Here is a 15,492-nt window from a genome sequence, read left to right as displayed (position 1 = left end):
GGTGAGATAGCAATAAAAATTAAACCATTCCAAAGTTAAAAAAAAAATCTAACTAAATACAAACAGAATAAAGCACGACAATAACAACCTTTATCATCATTTCTTCCATCCATTTTTCACCCAAAAACATCACAGCCGTCCATAAGCCTATTTTCAGATCAACGGTGACGGATGAACAATAACTTGTTTCAAGCCGACTCAGCACCACCGCCACCGCCAATAAAACCCGCATCGCGTCTCTCTCTTCTCTCGCCCTTCCTTTCCCCCGTCTCACTGGTTTTCGAAACCCTACGCTTCTCCGATCATTCTCCGATCATCGATCGAAGCTTGAAGGCGATCATGCCGCTCTTCCTCTCCGAGGAAGAGTTTCGGCTCTGCTCTCGCGATCCGTCGCTTGTGGCGGAGCGCGCTGATGCTTTCATCATCGAGCTCCGGAGGCAGCTTGACACGGTGCGCGCCGAGGCGGATGCTGCCTCCATTGCTGCCGAGCAGACATGCGCGCTTCTTGAGCAGAAGTACGCAGCTCTGTCCTCGGACCTGTGTCGCCTCCAGGCGGAGAACGCGCAGCTTGCTGCTTCGGCCGAGGGGCATCTCTCAGAGCTCGCCGAGGCTAGGGCGGAAAAGCATCAGCTTCATCTTAAAGCTGTGAGTTATCGATCTTCCCCTCTGCTTGTTGATTTTGGATTTTATGTTTATTGGGCTTGGTTCGCAGATCGGAAAAGATGGTGAAATTGAAAGGATGAATGTGGAAGTATCGGAGTTACACAAGTCGAAGCGGCAGTTGCTCGAACTAGTTGCTCAGAAGGATGTGGCGATTAGCGAGAGAAACGCTACCATACAAAGCTACCTGGAAAAGATTGTGAGTTTGTTCTTCTTAATCCAAGATGGTTTCTTTGTTTTACCTGCTGATACTTTATGATTTTATGAAATTTTGCTTAATGTGCTGAGCTGCTTTCTACTAAAGGTCCTTTTTTTTTCCCTTTCTTTTTTAAGCATGGTTATGTATTTTGTTTTGGCTGAAACTACTAAGGCAAATATTGGGAAAATATGGAGAATGGTGGGAGGACATGAAAGTAATCTTTCATATATGTAGATACCTTAGCTTCCCTACTTCATTCATTCGAATGAATTGTAATGAACAGTTTTCCCTTTTTCTTTGAAATTTCTGTTTCTCAATGCCCTGTAAAATTTACTGTCTCACATTGCAGTTTGTATAAAAAGGTTACTATAGAGTGAAATTTGTTGTTTCAGACCTTGTTGTCAGGAACCATGTAGCAACATGGATGCCCTCAGTATGAATCTGAGTATTCTGTTTTGAAGTTGCAGTGAGGGTGGTCACTTGTTTGGGTGATCATATTGGGATCATTTTCTGACTCTTTGAAGGAAAGCATATTTAATTTGAATGTGAACTTAAATATTATTTCGAGATGAGGATACTCACCATTCTAATGGTGTAAATTATAACATATAATGAAATTAAGAAGATAAATGGGACAAAGATCAACACTATTTTGACTGTGGACTCTTACCCATTGGCTACTTCTCTAGACTTTTCAAATAACATTACGTGTAACCAATTGGATGCCAGATGGCATATATGTGCTTCTGTCTATATATATCTATGTATCCTAAAATCTTGCCTCTTTCATAAATTACGAGGAAGGTTGATTTGACTGAGAGTACAACATCAAAGGCAGCTATTATACATGAGAATGAAGCAGAGCTGTCACGATGTCGTGCGACATGTGAACGTCTTTCCCAGGTGAATATTCATTTACTCCCAGACTTTTAACTTAGGCAGCTGTTAATCTTGTATTTTTCTAGTAGTTCTAATAATTACCTTTTCTGCTTTGTGCCATAGTAGTACTCATTCTTCTCCATGTCTAAAGGATTCTGTTAGCTTGCTCTCCTTTTGTGCTGATTAAGGAAATTACACACAAACCAAATTTATTTATTTATGTATTTGTTTTACTTTAAATCTTTTGATTTGAAAAGTGTGTCTCATATGCAACCTGAATTTATTTATAGTCATCTTCAAAATATCTTGTGGACTCAACATGTAAATGTTTGTGTAGAAGAAATGTTTTATAAACCATAAATTCTGTGTGCAATTGTTAAAAACTGTGATGGTTAACATCTAATTGTTTATTCTTGGTGTCTTAGTGTCTTAGTAATTGTGATTTCTTCAGTTTGTGTCATCTATTCCATGTAAAAATATAGTAGGCCACAGTAGTTGATATTTCAGTGTAATTATTTGATTTTTGAGAGGGAAGTCAGTGGATTTTTTATTTTTTATTGGGTTAATTTTCTGTTACAATTTCCTGTTGTACAATTTCTGTTGTATAAACTATATGCTTTTCATTTCCTAATAAATGTGTTCCTTTTTTTGGTACTTAATGATGATGTTAGTCCATATTTATTGAATGTTTCCTTTGTTTTTTATCTGCTTCATCTGACCTGTTAATTTTTCCTTTTTATATCTTACAATAGGAGAAAGAGTTGATTGAAAAGCATAATGCTTGGCTTAATGAAGAATTAAATACCAAGGTTAATAGCCTCATTGAGCTCCGGAAAAAACATATGGAAGTTGAAGTTGATATGTCTGCTAAGATTGCTGATGTAAGTTACACTAATTGGAATATGTTGTAGAACTATTATATAATAGATTCCCAGAGTTTTTGATTAACTAGTGTCTATTACATTTTTCAGCTTGAAAAACAATTGGATGATTCTTCTAATTTGTACAAGCGGAGCAAAGATAGAGTCCATGAACTGGAAGGAAAACTGACATCTCTGGAAGAAGTAAATTCCCATTTCATTTTGGATATGTTTTTCATATGCTGCTTTTATGACCCCTTAAGGCTTTTATATTTCAATTAAAGGACTTACACTTATCAAAGGATGCTGCTGCTAATAATGAGGAGAGGTTGGCTGTTGAGCTTTCAACTGTGAGTATTATAAAAATCTTTTGAAATGCCTGTGTGAATGAGTTCAATAATTCAGTGTTTTTCATTCAGCTTTTCAATTATCTCCCATTACCAATCTGATGTTTCCTGGTTCTTCCAAGGTTACTCGACTAGTTGAACTACACAAAGCAAGCTCTGAGGAATGGTCCAAGAAAGCCGGAGAGCTTGAGGGTGTGATAAAAGCACTGGAAGTTAGTGGATTTACTTTATTAGTAATGTAGTATAGCTGTAGTATTTTGCTTTTATGCTATCATCTTATCTTTGGTTTTTATTTTTCATTGACACAGACTCATCTTAACCAAGTTGAAAATGACTTCAAAGAAAAACTTGAAAAGGAAGTATCCATCAGGAAAGATTGTGGAAAAGGTTTGCATTATTATTAGCTGTTCTTGGTTGGTTTTAGGTCAGATGTGTTCAACCAAGTGCCAGTAATGGACTTGATATAAGAGCTCTACTATTCCTATACTCAATTTCGTTTTAATTTTATTTTCTAAAAAAAATATTGCCTTCGAATGGTGTATCATGCACGAGTGCATGTTTCATTGATGACATATGGTCAGTTCATTTAATTCAGTGGAAAATTGTGAAAAACCACCGAAAGTCCTCTTGTTTGAGAAAAATCCTCTGTATTGCAATCAATGATAAATGAGCTGGCAAATATTTATGTAGAAAGTAGTAACCCAAATTTGTAATTTGTAGTGCTGTTGCACGGCGGATAATAATTGTACAACAAGTTATTATTATTATTTTTTTTGAAATATTCAATTACTACATATTTAGGATCTGATGAGAAAAAAACTGTATTAAATGAAAAATAAGATATATTAATCTTATATTGTCTCTTGCTTGCGCATATTGTTAGTTAAAATGAGAAACAGGAATTGTACGTCTGGTAATGTTAAATTTTGCCCTATTCATAAATTTGAACAAGAAATGAATGGCAAAAAGTTTCTTGCATTTCATCTGAATAACTTCACAAGAATCGTGTATAACTATGTGGCAATCCTGCATGTATGTGAGAATATTTTTTTTGTTTGAATGTGCCTGGAGAGTATAATATTATTATCTGCCTGATGCACCTTCCAACTTGTGTCTTCATTGATTGTTGGCTACAGGAGATTGCTTCCTTAAAAGACAAGCTGGAGAAATGCGAAGTTGAGATTGAGAATGCAAGGAAGGGCAGTGAACTAAGTCTTCTTCCAATTTCCAGCTATCAAGTTGACTCTAATGTTGAAAAGCTGTATGTCCCACAACAATCTATATATATATATATATATTTTGTATATTTTATTCCCTTTTTTTGCTTAAATTGAAGAAAATGGATTTCTTTATTTTCTTATTTAGACTCTGAATTATAAGCTTTTCACAAGTAACTTCTATGCATGAAAAATTCTCTGAGGCTCTACAATCACAAATTGTTTGTAACATTAAAGTAATTTCTATGATTATTTCCTTTTCTTTATTTTGAAAGTTATGTATTTAAGCAGGATCCTGTTTTTATTAACATTAAAGAAGAAATGGAAGGTGTTGCATAGAAAAGTTGGCAAGAAACTCATTCTTAGGTTGTTCGGTTGAATAGATAACCCTCATTCTGTACATTATTATAAAGGTGTAGTGGCGCAAGTTAGTTTTCATATGCCTGATTAGTTTATCAACTAAATCCATGAAAGGAGGCTTGTAAATTGAACTTGATAAAGAGTGAAATGTGATGGTAAGCAACATTATATAGACATTTGCATCATATCTATTATCATATAGAGCATTCTATCAGTCAAAACTCGACATTATGAATAGAATGTATGTGACATGCTGAATTGAATTTAGAAGCACCATTTGACTTCAATGATAGGCTCTTTCTTTTTTACTCATTCCTTTTAATTGCTACCTCTTTTACTTACAAGGATTCATTTTGAAACACAAAGCATGGCAAATTTAGTAAAGTAACCAATAGTCCCATATAAGTTAATTTGGTAAATTAGGATTGTAAAAATATATAATTCGGTTTCCGATCCTATTAGCTTAAGCTTTTAGGTTTTAATTGGTCCATATAAGATGTTCTATTTGCATCTAACAGAGGGTTCTTTTTTAAACAATGGACGTAATGCATTTGATGATCATTTCTAACTGTGTTGGCTGTCTATATATTTACTTGTGACTTAGATGTTTTTATGTGTTTCTAAATTTTGCTGTGTATCAATTTTGTTACTGGTTGACATAAGCTTTGAGATTGTAGGGCATGCTTAACTTGGCAAAATTTGAGATAACCCAAGTTATTCTTGAATTGAGAACCAAATAGAATGAAGTGGAAACAGATTAAATCTTCTATTACAACATTAGACTAATACAACCAATAGCTAGAATTACACAAGTCATTAGCCTATAATTAATATTAGTGATTAATTAGATCAATTTATCTTGAGTTGAAATATACTTGTTTTAATTAGTATTAATCAAGATGAGAGTTCATACTAACTTAGGAATAACTTGGAAGAAGAGTTTCTCAACTCTCTCCAATACAATTTCAAATTCTAAACTCTTTGTTCCAACTTCCAAAGTTATTTAAACCACAACCAAACACCATGATAGGGTTTTTATTTTGGGATAATTCCAATCTATTATTCAGGCATTTTTTATTTGATTGTTTATGACAATATCATGCAGAAAATACATGCTGGACAAACTTTCGTCCTATATGGATAAAGTGCTCTCACCCATTACAGCTATGAAAGAATTATGCGCTTTTGAAAGGAATGCCATAAATATTATTCTTTATTGTTCTTTTGATACTGCATGCTAGTGACTACCATTTTGAATGGGATCTTTTAATTTCATGCTTGTAGATTTGAAGCTTATGCTTAAAGTTTGCTTTAATTTGTTTATGTGTCATATAGTTCTTATGACATTATTATTAACTTACAGAGTGAATGATAAAGATGAGGTCGATGATGATAATCAGCGTATGATTGTCCCCAGGATACCCACTGGTATTTCAGGAACTGCCTTAGCTGCTTCACTTCTAAGGGATGGTTGGAGTGTAAGTGGTATCTTTGAGCTTATTTTACTGATTTGCTTTCCGTTATCTGTATATTTCATTTAATATCCATTTCTCCATAAACTTTTTCTTCTTGTGCTAGCTTGCAAAAATGTATGAGAAATACCAAGAAACTGCTGATGCATTGCGGCATGAGAAATGGGGGCGAAAGCATTCGGAGGCCATATTAGAACGAGTAAATGATCAACACTAATCTCTGTTAGTTAATATTTTCCAGCATGTATTGGGCTTGATGCTTTGTATATGTATTTAATTCGGCCACAGATCATCATCGTCTTTGCTCCCTGTGAACTCTTGCCTATGTGCATAATAAATGGTTTAAATATTTCCTGTTCCTAATTGTCAGTTTAACCAACTTTAGTTCAGTGGGCAGTCTTTTGAAGTATGACATAAGGATGAAAGTTAAAATGTGTTGACACTTTAAAATGCACCAAGGTCATTAAGATTAGATTGGTTCCAGAGAGCTTAGTTGTATGTAAATTGGTTCATCGAGTTGATTAATTTAGGCTGAGTATTGCTCAAAGCATCTAAACTCTACCAACTTTGTTTTGCTTTATATCAGGATAAGGTAGAATTTTGGTTATTTGATGGTGATACTGCTGAGTTTTTAATCTTCTTCTTCTTCTTCTTCTTTTACTGTTGTTACAAGGTAAAAGAATTGGCTATTGTGCATTTCTGATTTGCAGCTTACATGATCAAAACTCTAATAGACATAGAACATAGCATGGTATGGAATCAACCACTGATTTTTTTTCTTCTAATTATTGAGCAAGTTATATATGAAGAAGGAAACATAAGAACAGTAGGCAGCATGTATAGCTTGGAGTTTTTTAGATTGGTAAAAACTTCCTCCCACAGTGCCCAAGCTCTTGTTGCTAAAACGTTAGTTTTGACGTATGTATGCCTTACGTGTCCATAGTTTCATTTAGATTGAATTTCTAAGTTATTTTAATTGATGTTATTTGTGTTTTATTTATTTATTTATTTTTTAATTTTTCCAATGCAGGTTCTTCATGAAATAGAGGAGAAGGCTGAATTAATTCTCGAAGAACGAGGTGACTTGACATGTTTTAGTTTCCTCTCACTTGCACCTACACATTGAATATATATGTAAATGTAATAATGTTGTCTTGGCTTTATTTCCTATTTATTATTTAGTAGCTTCTATTCTATGATTAATTAGTGTCATTGTTTGGACTGTACCCTTTTTTTTGTTCATTCAAGTGATAGTTTATTGACATGAATGATATCGTATGCCAGCATGCTCATCAAAACTCTTTCATCATGAATAATACCTTGTGGGATTAATATGTCTTTCCACATTTATTGCACATGAGATAAAAATATGAAATTGACTTTATCATTTGATGTACTTCAGTATGCAATGCTGACTCGATTCAATTTGTCTTTTGGATGAAAGTTTAATATTTTGCTAGTTTTGTAAACTAATATTCTGATTAAGCATAATCAAATTATGGTGTTAGACAGAAACAGTTGTTAGATCTAGTATTTTTGATTTGTTTTCATTCATTATTTCAAAAAATGTCTATGACAAAATTTAGTTCCTGGTATATATTTTTATTTATATGTTCATGATGTCATTCGTAATGTTTTAGTTTTTCCTTAGTTTTTTTTCTTCATTTTCTTTGGTTAAGTGAGAAATAATGAATATTCAGAATCAATATATACACATGAAGCATTACAAATAAAATAGCTGTTCTTTTCTTTTTTGTTTAATGATTGTTTTTATTGATGAAGTCGGTACTAAATTCTTGTCACTTGACCAAAATTTCCAAATCATACTAAAGAGGAAAGTGTAGAAGGGGTGGATCAGTATGGTTTGGATCTTCCAAACAGTAACCTTTTTGTCTTAAGCCTATGTAGTATGGTGTGCCTCTATCTCACTATTTAAATCCTTCCCTTCAATCATGCATCAGACCATGCCAAAATATCTTATAATTATATTTTTCTTATATGTATTTGCTTTTTTTGCCTTTTTCAATATTAGGGCTGGGTAAGATTTATAATTGACCTCTGAAGAGTTTTACAGCTCATGCAACTATCTTTTCAAATGGTTTCTGTACTATTGCAGAAATACTTATAAAAATGACTTATACAGTTTGGTTCTTGGTTTGAAAATTTTCCTAAATAGGGAAATCTGATTATTACTATAAAAAATTATTATGATTAAATTGTAGCTTCATTAAAGAATGATTTGTCTTGGTTGCCTACTTATGCTATTGTTTCATCCTACTACTGATGATGATATGATGCTCAAACCATTAGGAATACCTTGAGACATGGATGAGGCCTTGTAATTCATGTGGTCTAAGGATGCGTTTGATACGCGAAAAATGAGGGATAACACATCACAAACTGTCTTATCCCTTGTTTGGTTTGCAAGTAGACTTCAAACATAGCACGGGAAGTTATTTGAGTACAGTACAAGTTTCTAAAAATCTTGTCCCACCAAAAGCACAGTATAACTTTTTAACTGTGAGATATCACAACCAAAAGACAATTTTGCCCCCAATTAAATTAAAAAATTACACTACTAGATAAGTGACCACAAACCAATCAAAACATTTCAGAAATTAAAAAAACTAGAATTATTTTTTATAAATATTTATTAATTAATATATTTTGTAAACTAAAAAAAATAATTATGTACTAATAATTTTACTGATTATAAAAAAAAATTTAAGTGGTCACTATTAAAAATGAGAGAACTTTAAAAAATAGTTTTGTGAAATTTTTTTATTCCACACCAACATAAGACTATACAAAAGGGTACTATAGTAATTTTATACTCCCTCCGTTCCTTTTTAGTTGTCATGTTTTGGAGCTCTTCTCTGTTCCTTTTTACTTATCAGCATTAAATAATTTTTTCCAAATTTACCCTTTAATTTAATGTACTTGTACAATTTTCAATAAAACGAAATCAACTAAGTATTAAATTATATTCTCCACTAATGGGGTTTTAAATAGGGGTAATTTTGGAAAGTAATGGATTATTTTATTAAACATAGGTAATCAACTAATTTTAACTAACTTTTCTTAATTGATGTGAATTAGTTAAATGTGACAACTAAAAAGGAACGGAGGGAGTAGTATTTTGTCCCGTATTTATGCGAATGAAATAGAGAACATAATTTTTTTGTGCTCTCCATTAATTATCAAACAATCAATAGTAGTATAAGCACTTATACTGTACCGCAACCACTTGTATTGTGATATACTCCTTGTGCTACACACATGTGAGAATTCAAAGGACCCTAAATAAATGGTCAACTATGTGGTGTTCAAGACAATGTCAATGTTAACCTGTCTCTTAGGCTATACCACTCTACTATGGTTTTTCTTGGATCTTTGCTTCTGTAACTTTGTTGGTGTTGCTATTAATGAACCATTATAATATCTCCTTCCATGTTTGCTTGTAACAGCTCCTGATAATTTTGTTTTAGTAAACACTTTGGTATATGCGCTGCTCTGATGATAAGAAAATCAGAAATTACATTCACTTTTGGAATTTTGTGGTCCAGTGTCATATGAATGGGTTATTCTCCCTTTCCTCGTCTTTCCCTTGGTTGCCTTTGCAATTCCTCTTTCAAGGCCTCTGTGGTGCCAAATCTTCTAAGCTAGTGATTTATATGTATCAATATCATAAATATAGAACACCTAGGTTGAATTATTGGAAATACTCCTCAATTTATCTTGAGAGGCTTCTCTTTTTCTTTTGTCTTAGCTGAACATGAGAGAATGCTGGAGGCTTACTCGCTGATGGATCAGAGATTGCAGCAGGCTCTTCTGGAGAAAGATAATTTTGAGAATACAATTAGGAAGTTGAAGGTATTTGCCCTTTTTGTATGTTGCATTTTCTGTTCTCTTGAACTCATCTAACAAGGTGATCCCACAGGCTGACTTGAAGAGGTGTGATCGAGATTATACCATTGCAGAAAAGGATATCAGTGATCTGCAAAAGCAGGTTATTTATTTATTTATTTACTTATTAATTGTTGTGTGATTGCGTGTGCATTGACTTGGTGCAAACCATGATCTCAAAGATGTTGAAGATCATGGTCTTTCTTTTATTTATTTATTTATTTATTTACTTATTAATTGTTGTGTGATTGCGTGTGCTTTGACTTGGTGCAAACCATGATCTACAACATCTTTGAGATTTTTGTAACCCATATATTTATAACATGCTTTGGTTTCTTCCTAATTTGTGTAAACCCTGTTGCTTTTCACGCTTAGCTTGATCGGTTCAATTATGATTTTTGATGTCTCAACTGGCTCTTTTGTCAATTTATTGATCATTATCAGTTGTGCTTGCTTCTAGATATTGCATATTGTCTCTGAAAATAAATTATTCTTGAACATGGCTAAATGTCATATCCTTCCACTCTAAATTTTAGTTGAACGTAGGTATTTTGATCATTCTGCTTGAGGAATGCGTCTTCTTTCTGATTTGGTAGTATTGCAAAATTTAACACACTTTTTTAATTTTGTTAATTTAGGTTACAATCCTACTGAAGGAATGCCAAGATGTACAACTTCGTGGAGCTACCACTCAATCTCGTGCCAATAATTCTATTAGTACAATTTCACTTGATATTGATGCCGGCTTGGATGTCGAAAGAGTTATTTCAGAACATCTTGTTTGTGGCTTTTATCAACTTCAAAATCTTCTTTCTGGGAACACTTTTTTTTCTTCTTATTTTTACTAAATTTCTTCCAAATCTTCTTGCAGTTGACATTTAAAGACATAAATGAGTTAGTTGAGCAAAATGTCAAGCTTCGAAGTGCCGTTCGTAGTCTTTCTAGCCAGGTGGAAAATAAAGATTCAGAATTAAAGGTGAATGTTAGATTAGTGCAAGTTCTAGTGACAATGGAAATCGCAGTTTAGGTGATATCATAATGCTATCATAATGTTATTGTTATTAATATTTATTCATTTATTTTTTTTGGTGTAAATTGTCATTGCTGATCTTCATCATCTGCACTACCGTCACCACTACAACATAAGTTAGTTTGTAGATTCATGAAGTTATGAGATATTTAATGTGGTTGTTTAGGAGGGTTTACAAATGGAGCTCCATAAAGTTATTGATGATGCTTCAGCAAAGGTTGAGGCTGTTTTGAGAAGATCTGAGGAACAAGGGCGCATGATTGAATCTCTTCACAGTTCTGTAAGCATTTATTCCTATTAGTTTCAATCCTTGGATTAGTTGTTAGCTTATTTGAGTTCTACACTGATGATTTGATGCACTGATTTTGGGGTTTTAATTCTATTTTCTTAAAAATATGCAACATTTTCTTTCAGGTTGCTATGTACAAGAGATTATATGAAGAGGAGCGGAAAATGCGAGTTTCTGGTCACCCATCTCTTGTATCTGTTCCTGGTAAAAAATTCCTCTTCTAAGTTTGTAATTTCAAGAATTTGTATGTTGATTGCCCTTTTCTTAGGTAAAATTATCTGTACTTTGTTTGGGTGAAACTTAAATTCTTAGGTTTAGTTTGGACAGATTCGTTCAAAACATTTTTTTTTTCTTAATCAGGGACTCTACTTGAATTTTAGTTCTTACAGTATAATAAGATCTGGATAATGGCAATAATTAGTACTTTTAGTGCTTAAATTTTTAGTGGAATGTAATCTACGACTCCTTGGTATTATTTTTTACAAAAAGCAGAATGATCCTTTCTTCAGAAGTTTTTGCAAGCAAGGAGGCCTGAAGTCTGGTGTGAATCACTTTAATGTTGTACCTATTTTCTTTTGCGCTGTGGTTGATATCAATCTTAAAGCAGTTGCTCTGATGCTTTACATCTAGCTTTTTATTTTCTTTTTAGTTTCTAGTGTTGGGTACTCAATCATGAACCCTTTTTCCTTTTTGTGGTTAACATCAATCTCAAACTCTAATGCACTTCCTTTAACTCTTCTTTGAAATATGTTTTCTAGTTTAAGCTATGAGCTTGTGAGGGCATCACATTTTGTTTAATTTACTTGATGTTTTGTTCTGATCAGAAGATGGGAAAAAGGATCTTGTACAACTTTTGGAAGGCTCTCAGGTAATTTTGATCTTTTTTTAATCTTGAAGTGGTTATAACTATATTTATTTCCATTTGCTTTTGCATTTACTTCAGGAAGTGTCCAAGAAAGCTCATGAGGAACTTGCAGACCGTGCTAGAGTTTTTGAAGAGGAATTGACTAAAATGAGGTAGCATTTGTCTCCATGCTTGAATTGAAAAGTTTTGCACCAGTTCGTTCTTGAGTATATGATATCTTACCCCTCTCCATATGGATGGCTGTTCTTTTGGTTCTTCTATTTGTTCTTAGTTCAATATGTATACATTTATATGAGTGACACACAAAAGAGATAATGTTATAATATCTAGTTTGAAAATTCCAGTGATGTGGATGTGATGACGCATGTGGTATGTAAATAGAGCAGCCGAATGGGTTCTCTAATCTTTTAATTCCTTATGAGAAAGGGGAATATATGCTAATAAAAATTCTGGTAATCAAGGGATACCAAGAGAACTTTTCTAGTTTGTCATTGCAGTTGATGATCTCAATGAAGATACCCAGAATTGGTTTCTTTCCTAGGCAACTATTTTTGCATTCTAATATTTGCAAATGTTACCATATGGTCCATATCTAATAATGCATAACTATTTATATTTATTCGTGCATATGGTTGCAGTTAAGGAGTTCAAAAGAATTGCCTGAAGTATATGTCCTTACATCTAGATGAACTTAGATTTATACATGAGTATAAATTCATAATGTTTCATGAAGGATACTAATAGATCAGTCCATCATCACGTGTTGACATTGGTAGAAAAAGTTTTGTTTGCTAAATGCTAGGCTTGCAGATATATCATGTTTTATGATAATTATGTGCTCATCACAGTACTTTCTGTGTGACAGACTAAGTTATATGATTGCTTGTGACATTATCTGGGCTTGTGAAGTATTAATCTACATACGATGGTTGTAAATGTGCACAAATTTAACTGTAAATCATTCAAAAATCATGCGTGGAAACTATTATAGGAACATACCAACTTGTTTGCCTCAAGAATTAAACATCTTTTGGCTTTTCAAATTAAAGATAGGATGTTTAATCTGCTTTTGGTTTCATTATTTTATGTTGGTTTATTTTTACCCTGTCAAAGACTCTGAAGTCTAGAGACTCTAAATGGAAGCATTAATGAATGAAAGTAGTTGGCCTCATTTTGTTGAAAATTATCAGCTTTGTTTAACTGTGTCCTTTTTTTCATGTACACAACTAGGATGTGAAAAAAATTTAATTTAAGTTGGCACCTGGCATTTCCTTTTTATTTGGTTGTTAATTATTATTATATTTGTTCTGTTCTACATTATGGTGCAACCATTCAAACTTTCGTGTGTATTTTGGGTCCTTTGGATAGGAATGATGTTACATCATTACGTTTAGAGCGTGACAGAATGTCTTTGGAAGCAAATTTTCGCAAGAGAACGACTCGATAGCCTCCTCAAAGATACTGAACTTCAGGTATTATTATTGTTGTTATTTTTTGTTTTGGTCATGTTACATTGTAGTGAGTGAACCTTCTCCATTTTACATCAACTGTATCTTTGCAAACACAACTTCTTGCTTAGTTTCCCTTGCATGGTACATATTCTTGACATTGCTGATTCATTTTTTCAGTTGCACCCACATTATTCTCATTTATCGCATCTGCTTAATGTCAACATGTGTGTAGAGTTTGTTACTAGTATTAGAAAATTGTTTTTATGTTTTTAATAATTTCTCAATATTCCTTTTTTCCTTTTCACCTTGTTTTGCAGAAACAGGAAGCGAATGCAGTTTCTGCCCGTAATGTGGAGCTGACACACCTCCTGGTTGAGTACCAAAAGAGGGTTAGAGAAAGTTCTGATGCTTTAAATGCTGCTGAAGATAATGCACGGAAGCTGTCTATGGAGGTTTGTACGGATTATAATCATGAGAAACTTGGAAAATTTATATTTTGTTAACATTGTTGATATATGTGAGCAGATTTCTATTCTAAAACATGAAAAAGAAATTCTGAGCAGTTCAGAAGAAAGAGCTTCTGCTGAAGTCCGTAGTCTATCAGAGAGAGTACACCGTCTTCAGGTTGTAATTGTTTGGCTTTGCTCGTATATTCTTACTGGTTTTCCGTTGCTTGTTCTTCATTCTTTATATGTAAGGTTTCTTCATCCTCATATTAACATCCTTAATTCTGCCATTCGTTTCTTTCAGTGTTTGGCATCTATAAAATTTGTCAGTAATGTACTAATATTATTTCAAATATTAATACCTTTTGTTATTGTGCGTCATCTGTAAAATTCTCTTCCCTCAAATTCAACATTACTGTTTCCTTTTTGTATTTTCAGTTGCCAGCATCTTTGTCCTGTGCGCCAACTTGTTTAATTAATTGTAGATTCTAAATTACATGAGGTGAATGTTTTAGATTGTGGGATGTTTGAATTTAACTTTTCTTTCACAAGAGTGGATAAATTTTGCACAATTGCTATATTGCACATAAAAGTGCTTCTTGAACACATTTCTGGTGGGATTATGTTGTCGCAGAAATTAGTATTCTATTTATATTGGTGGTTGCTTTAGACTTGTTTGAGGTTATTAGGCAAAAGTAGTATTTATTTGCTGTAATAGGAGACTATTATATTGTCATTTTTATCCATTTGATGAATGCAGTTTGTGCGAGTGTATCTTTCTGGTTGTCTAACTGAACTGTATGTCTTTTTTATTTTACGCAGTCCAGCCTAGACGCTATCCAAAGCAGTGAGGAGATTCGAGAGGTGCATTTGCAGCCATCTTTGTGATTTATAGACCTACCAGTTATCATTTTAAATTGTGCATACTGAGCTTTTTCTCTTTGATTTTTCATGATTCCTTCAGAATGCAAGAGGTATGGAGAAGAGAAAGCTTGAAGAGTATTTAAAACGAATTGAAGTATGCCCTTCTTTTTGACTTTTTATTTTTCATGAAATATGTGACATTTTCTCTGTCTTAACTTTTTTTTTTCTTTGAGCTTTTTGTTTACTTCTTGTTTGGGTAATGTAATTCTTCTTCCTGTCAGCATTTTTATAATCAATTATTCTATTAGTGCGTTTGAAGTTCAAATTCCAATAAACCATCTATTATTTGCGCTTGTATGACGGTACTTTCTCTCTGGTTGAAGGGATGATATTCAAAGTTCAATATGAGACCACACTGTAATCGACATCTATTTTCTTCTAGGTGTCTGCATTCACTCTGTTCAGTTATTAAATTTTGTATTACCTAAAAATTCCTAATATTTTAAACTCAAATCCAAACCCCTTGATCTTCTTTGAAAGCCATTGATAGTATATGATAAATGCATTTTGAAAGGAAATTTTTTGGCTAGGGTGCTAAATTGTAATTATCATTGTTTTTATGAAATTTGTGGAAATTAAAATTTTCT

The 15,492-nt window shown here is 33.1% G+C and overlaps 1 protein-coding gene across 1 annotated transcript; it reads left to right on the top strand.

Moving 5' to 3' along the window:
• Window positions 1–216: 216 nt before the first annotated feature.
• On the top strand, window positions 217–15,017 carry LOC120250235 (nuclear-pore anchor-like). Its single transcript, XM_039259032.1, is given in 26 exon segments — window positions 217–645; window positions 713–859; window positions 1,664–1,762; window positions 2,491–2,619; window positions 2,710–2,802; window positions 2,883–2,948; window positions 3,068–3,157; window positions 3,254–3,329; window positions 4,080–4,206; window positions 5,886–6,000; window positions 6,101–6,193; window positions 7,025–7,073; window positions 9,764–9,867; window positions 9,935–10,003; window positions 10,539–10,679; window positions 10,772–10,876; window positions 11,097–11,210; window positions 11,345–11,423; window positions 12,044–12,087; window positions 12,163–12,236; window positions 13,453–13,507; window positions 13,509–13,556; window positions 13,853–13,987; window positions 14,061–14,159; window positions 14,804–14,845; window positions 14,946–15,017. Coding segments are annotated over 26 exon segments (2,571 nt in total). The 5' UTR covers window positions 217–339.
• The last annotated feature ends 475 nt before the right edge of the window (window positions 15,018–15,492 follow it).

This window comes from Dioscorea cayenensis, chromosome 3 (assembly GCF_009730915.1).
Source record: "Dioscorea cayenensis subsp. rotundata cultivar TDr96_F1 chromosome 3, TDr96_F1_v2_PseudoChromosome.rev07_lg8_w22 25.fasta, whole genome shotgun sequence".
NCBI lineage: Eukaryota > Viridiplantae > Streptophyta > Magnoliopsida > Dioscoreales > Dioscoreaceae > Dioscorea > Dioscorea cayenensis.
This window is presented reverse-complemented; position numbering and strand designations above follow the sequence as displayed.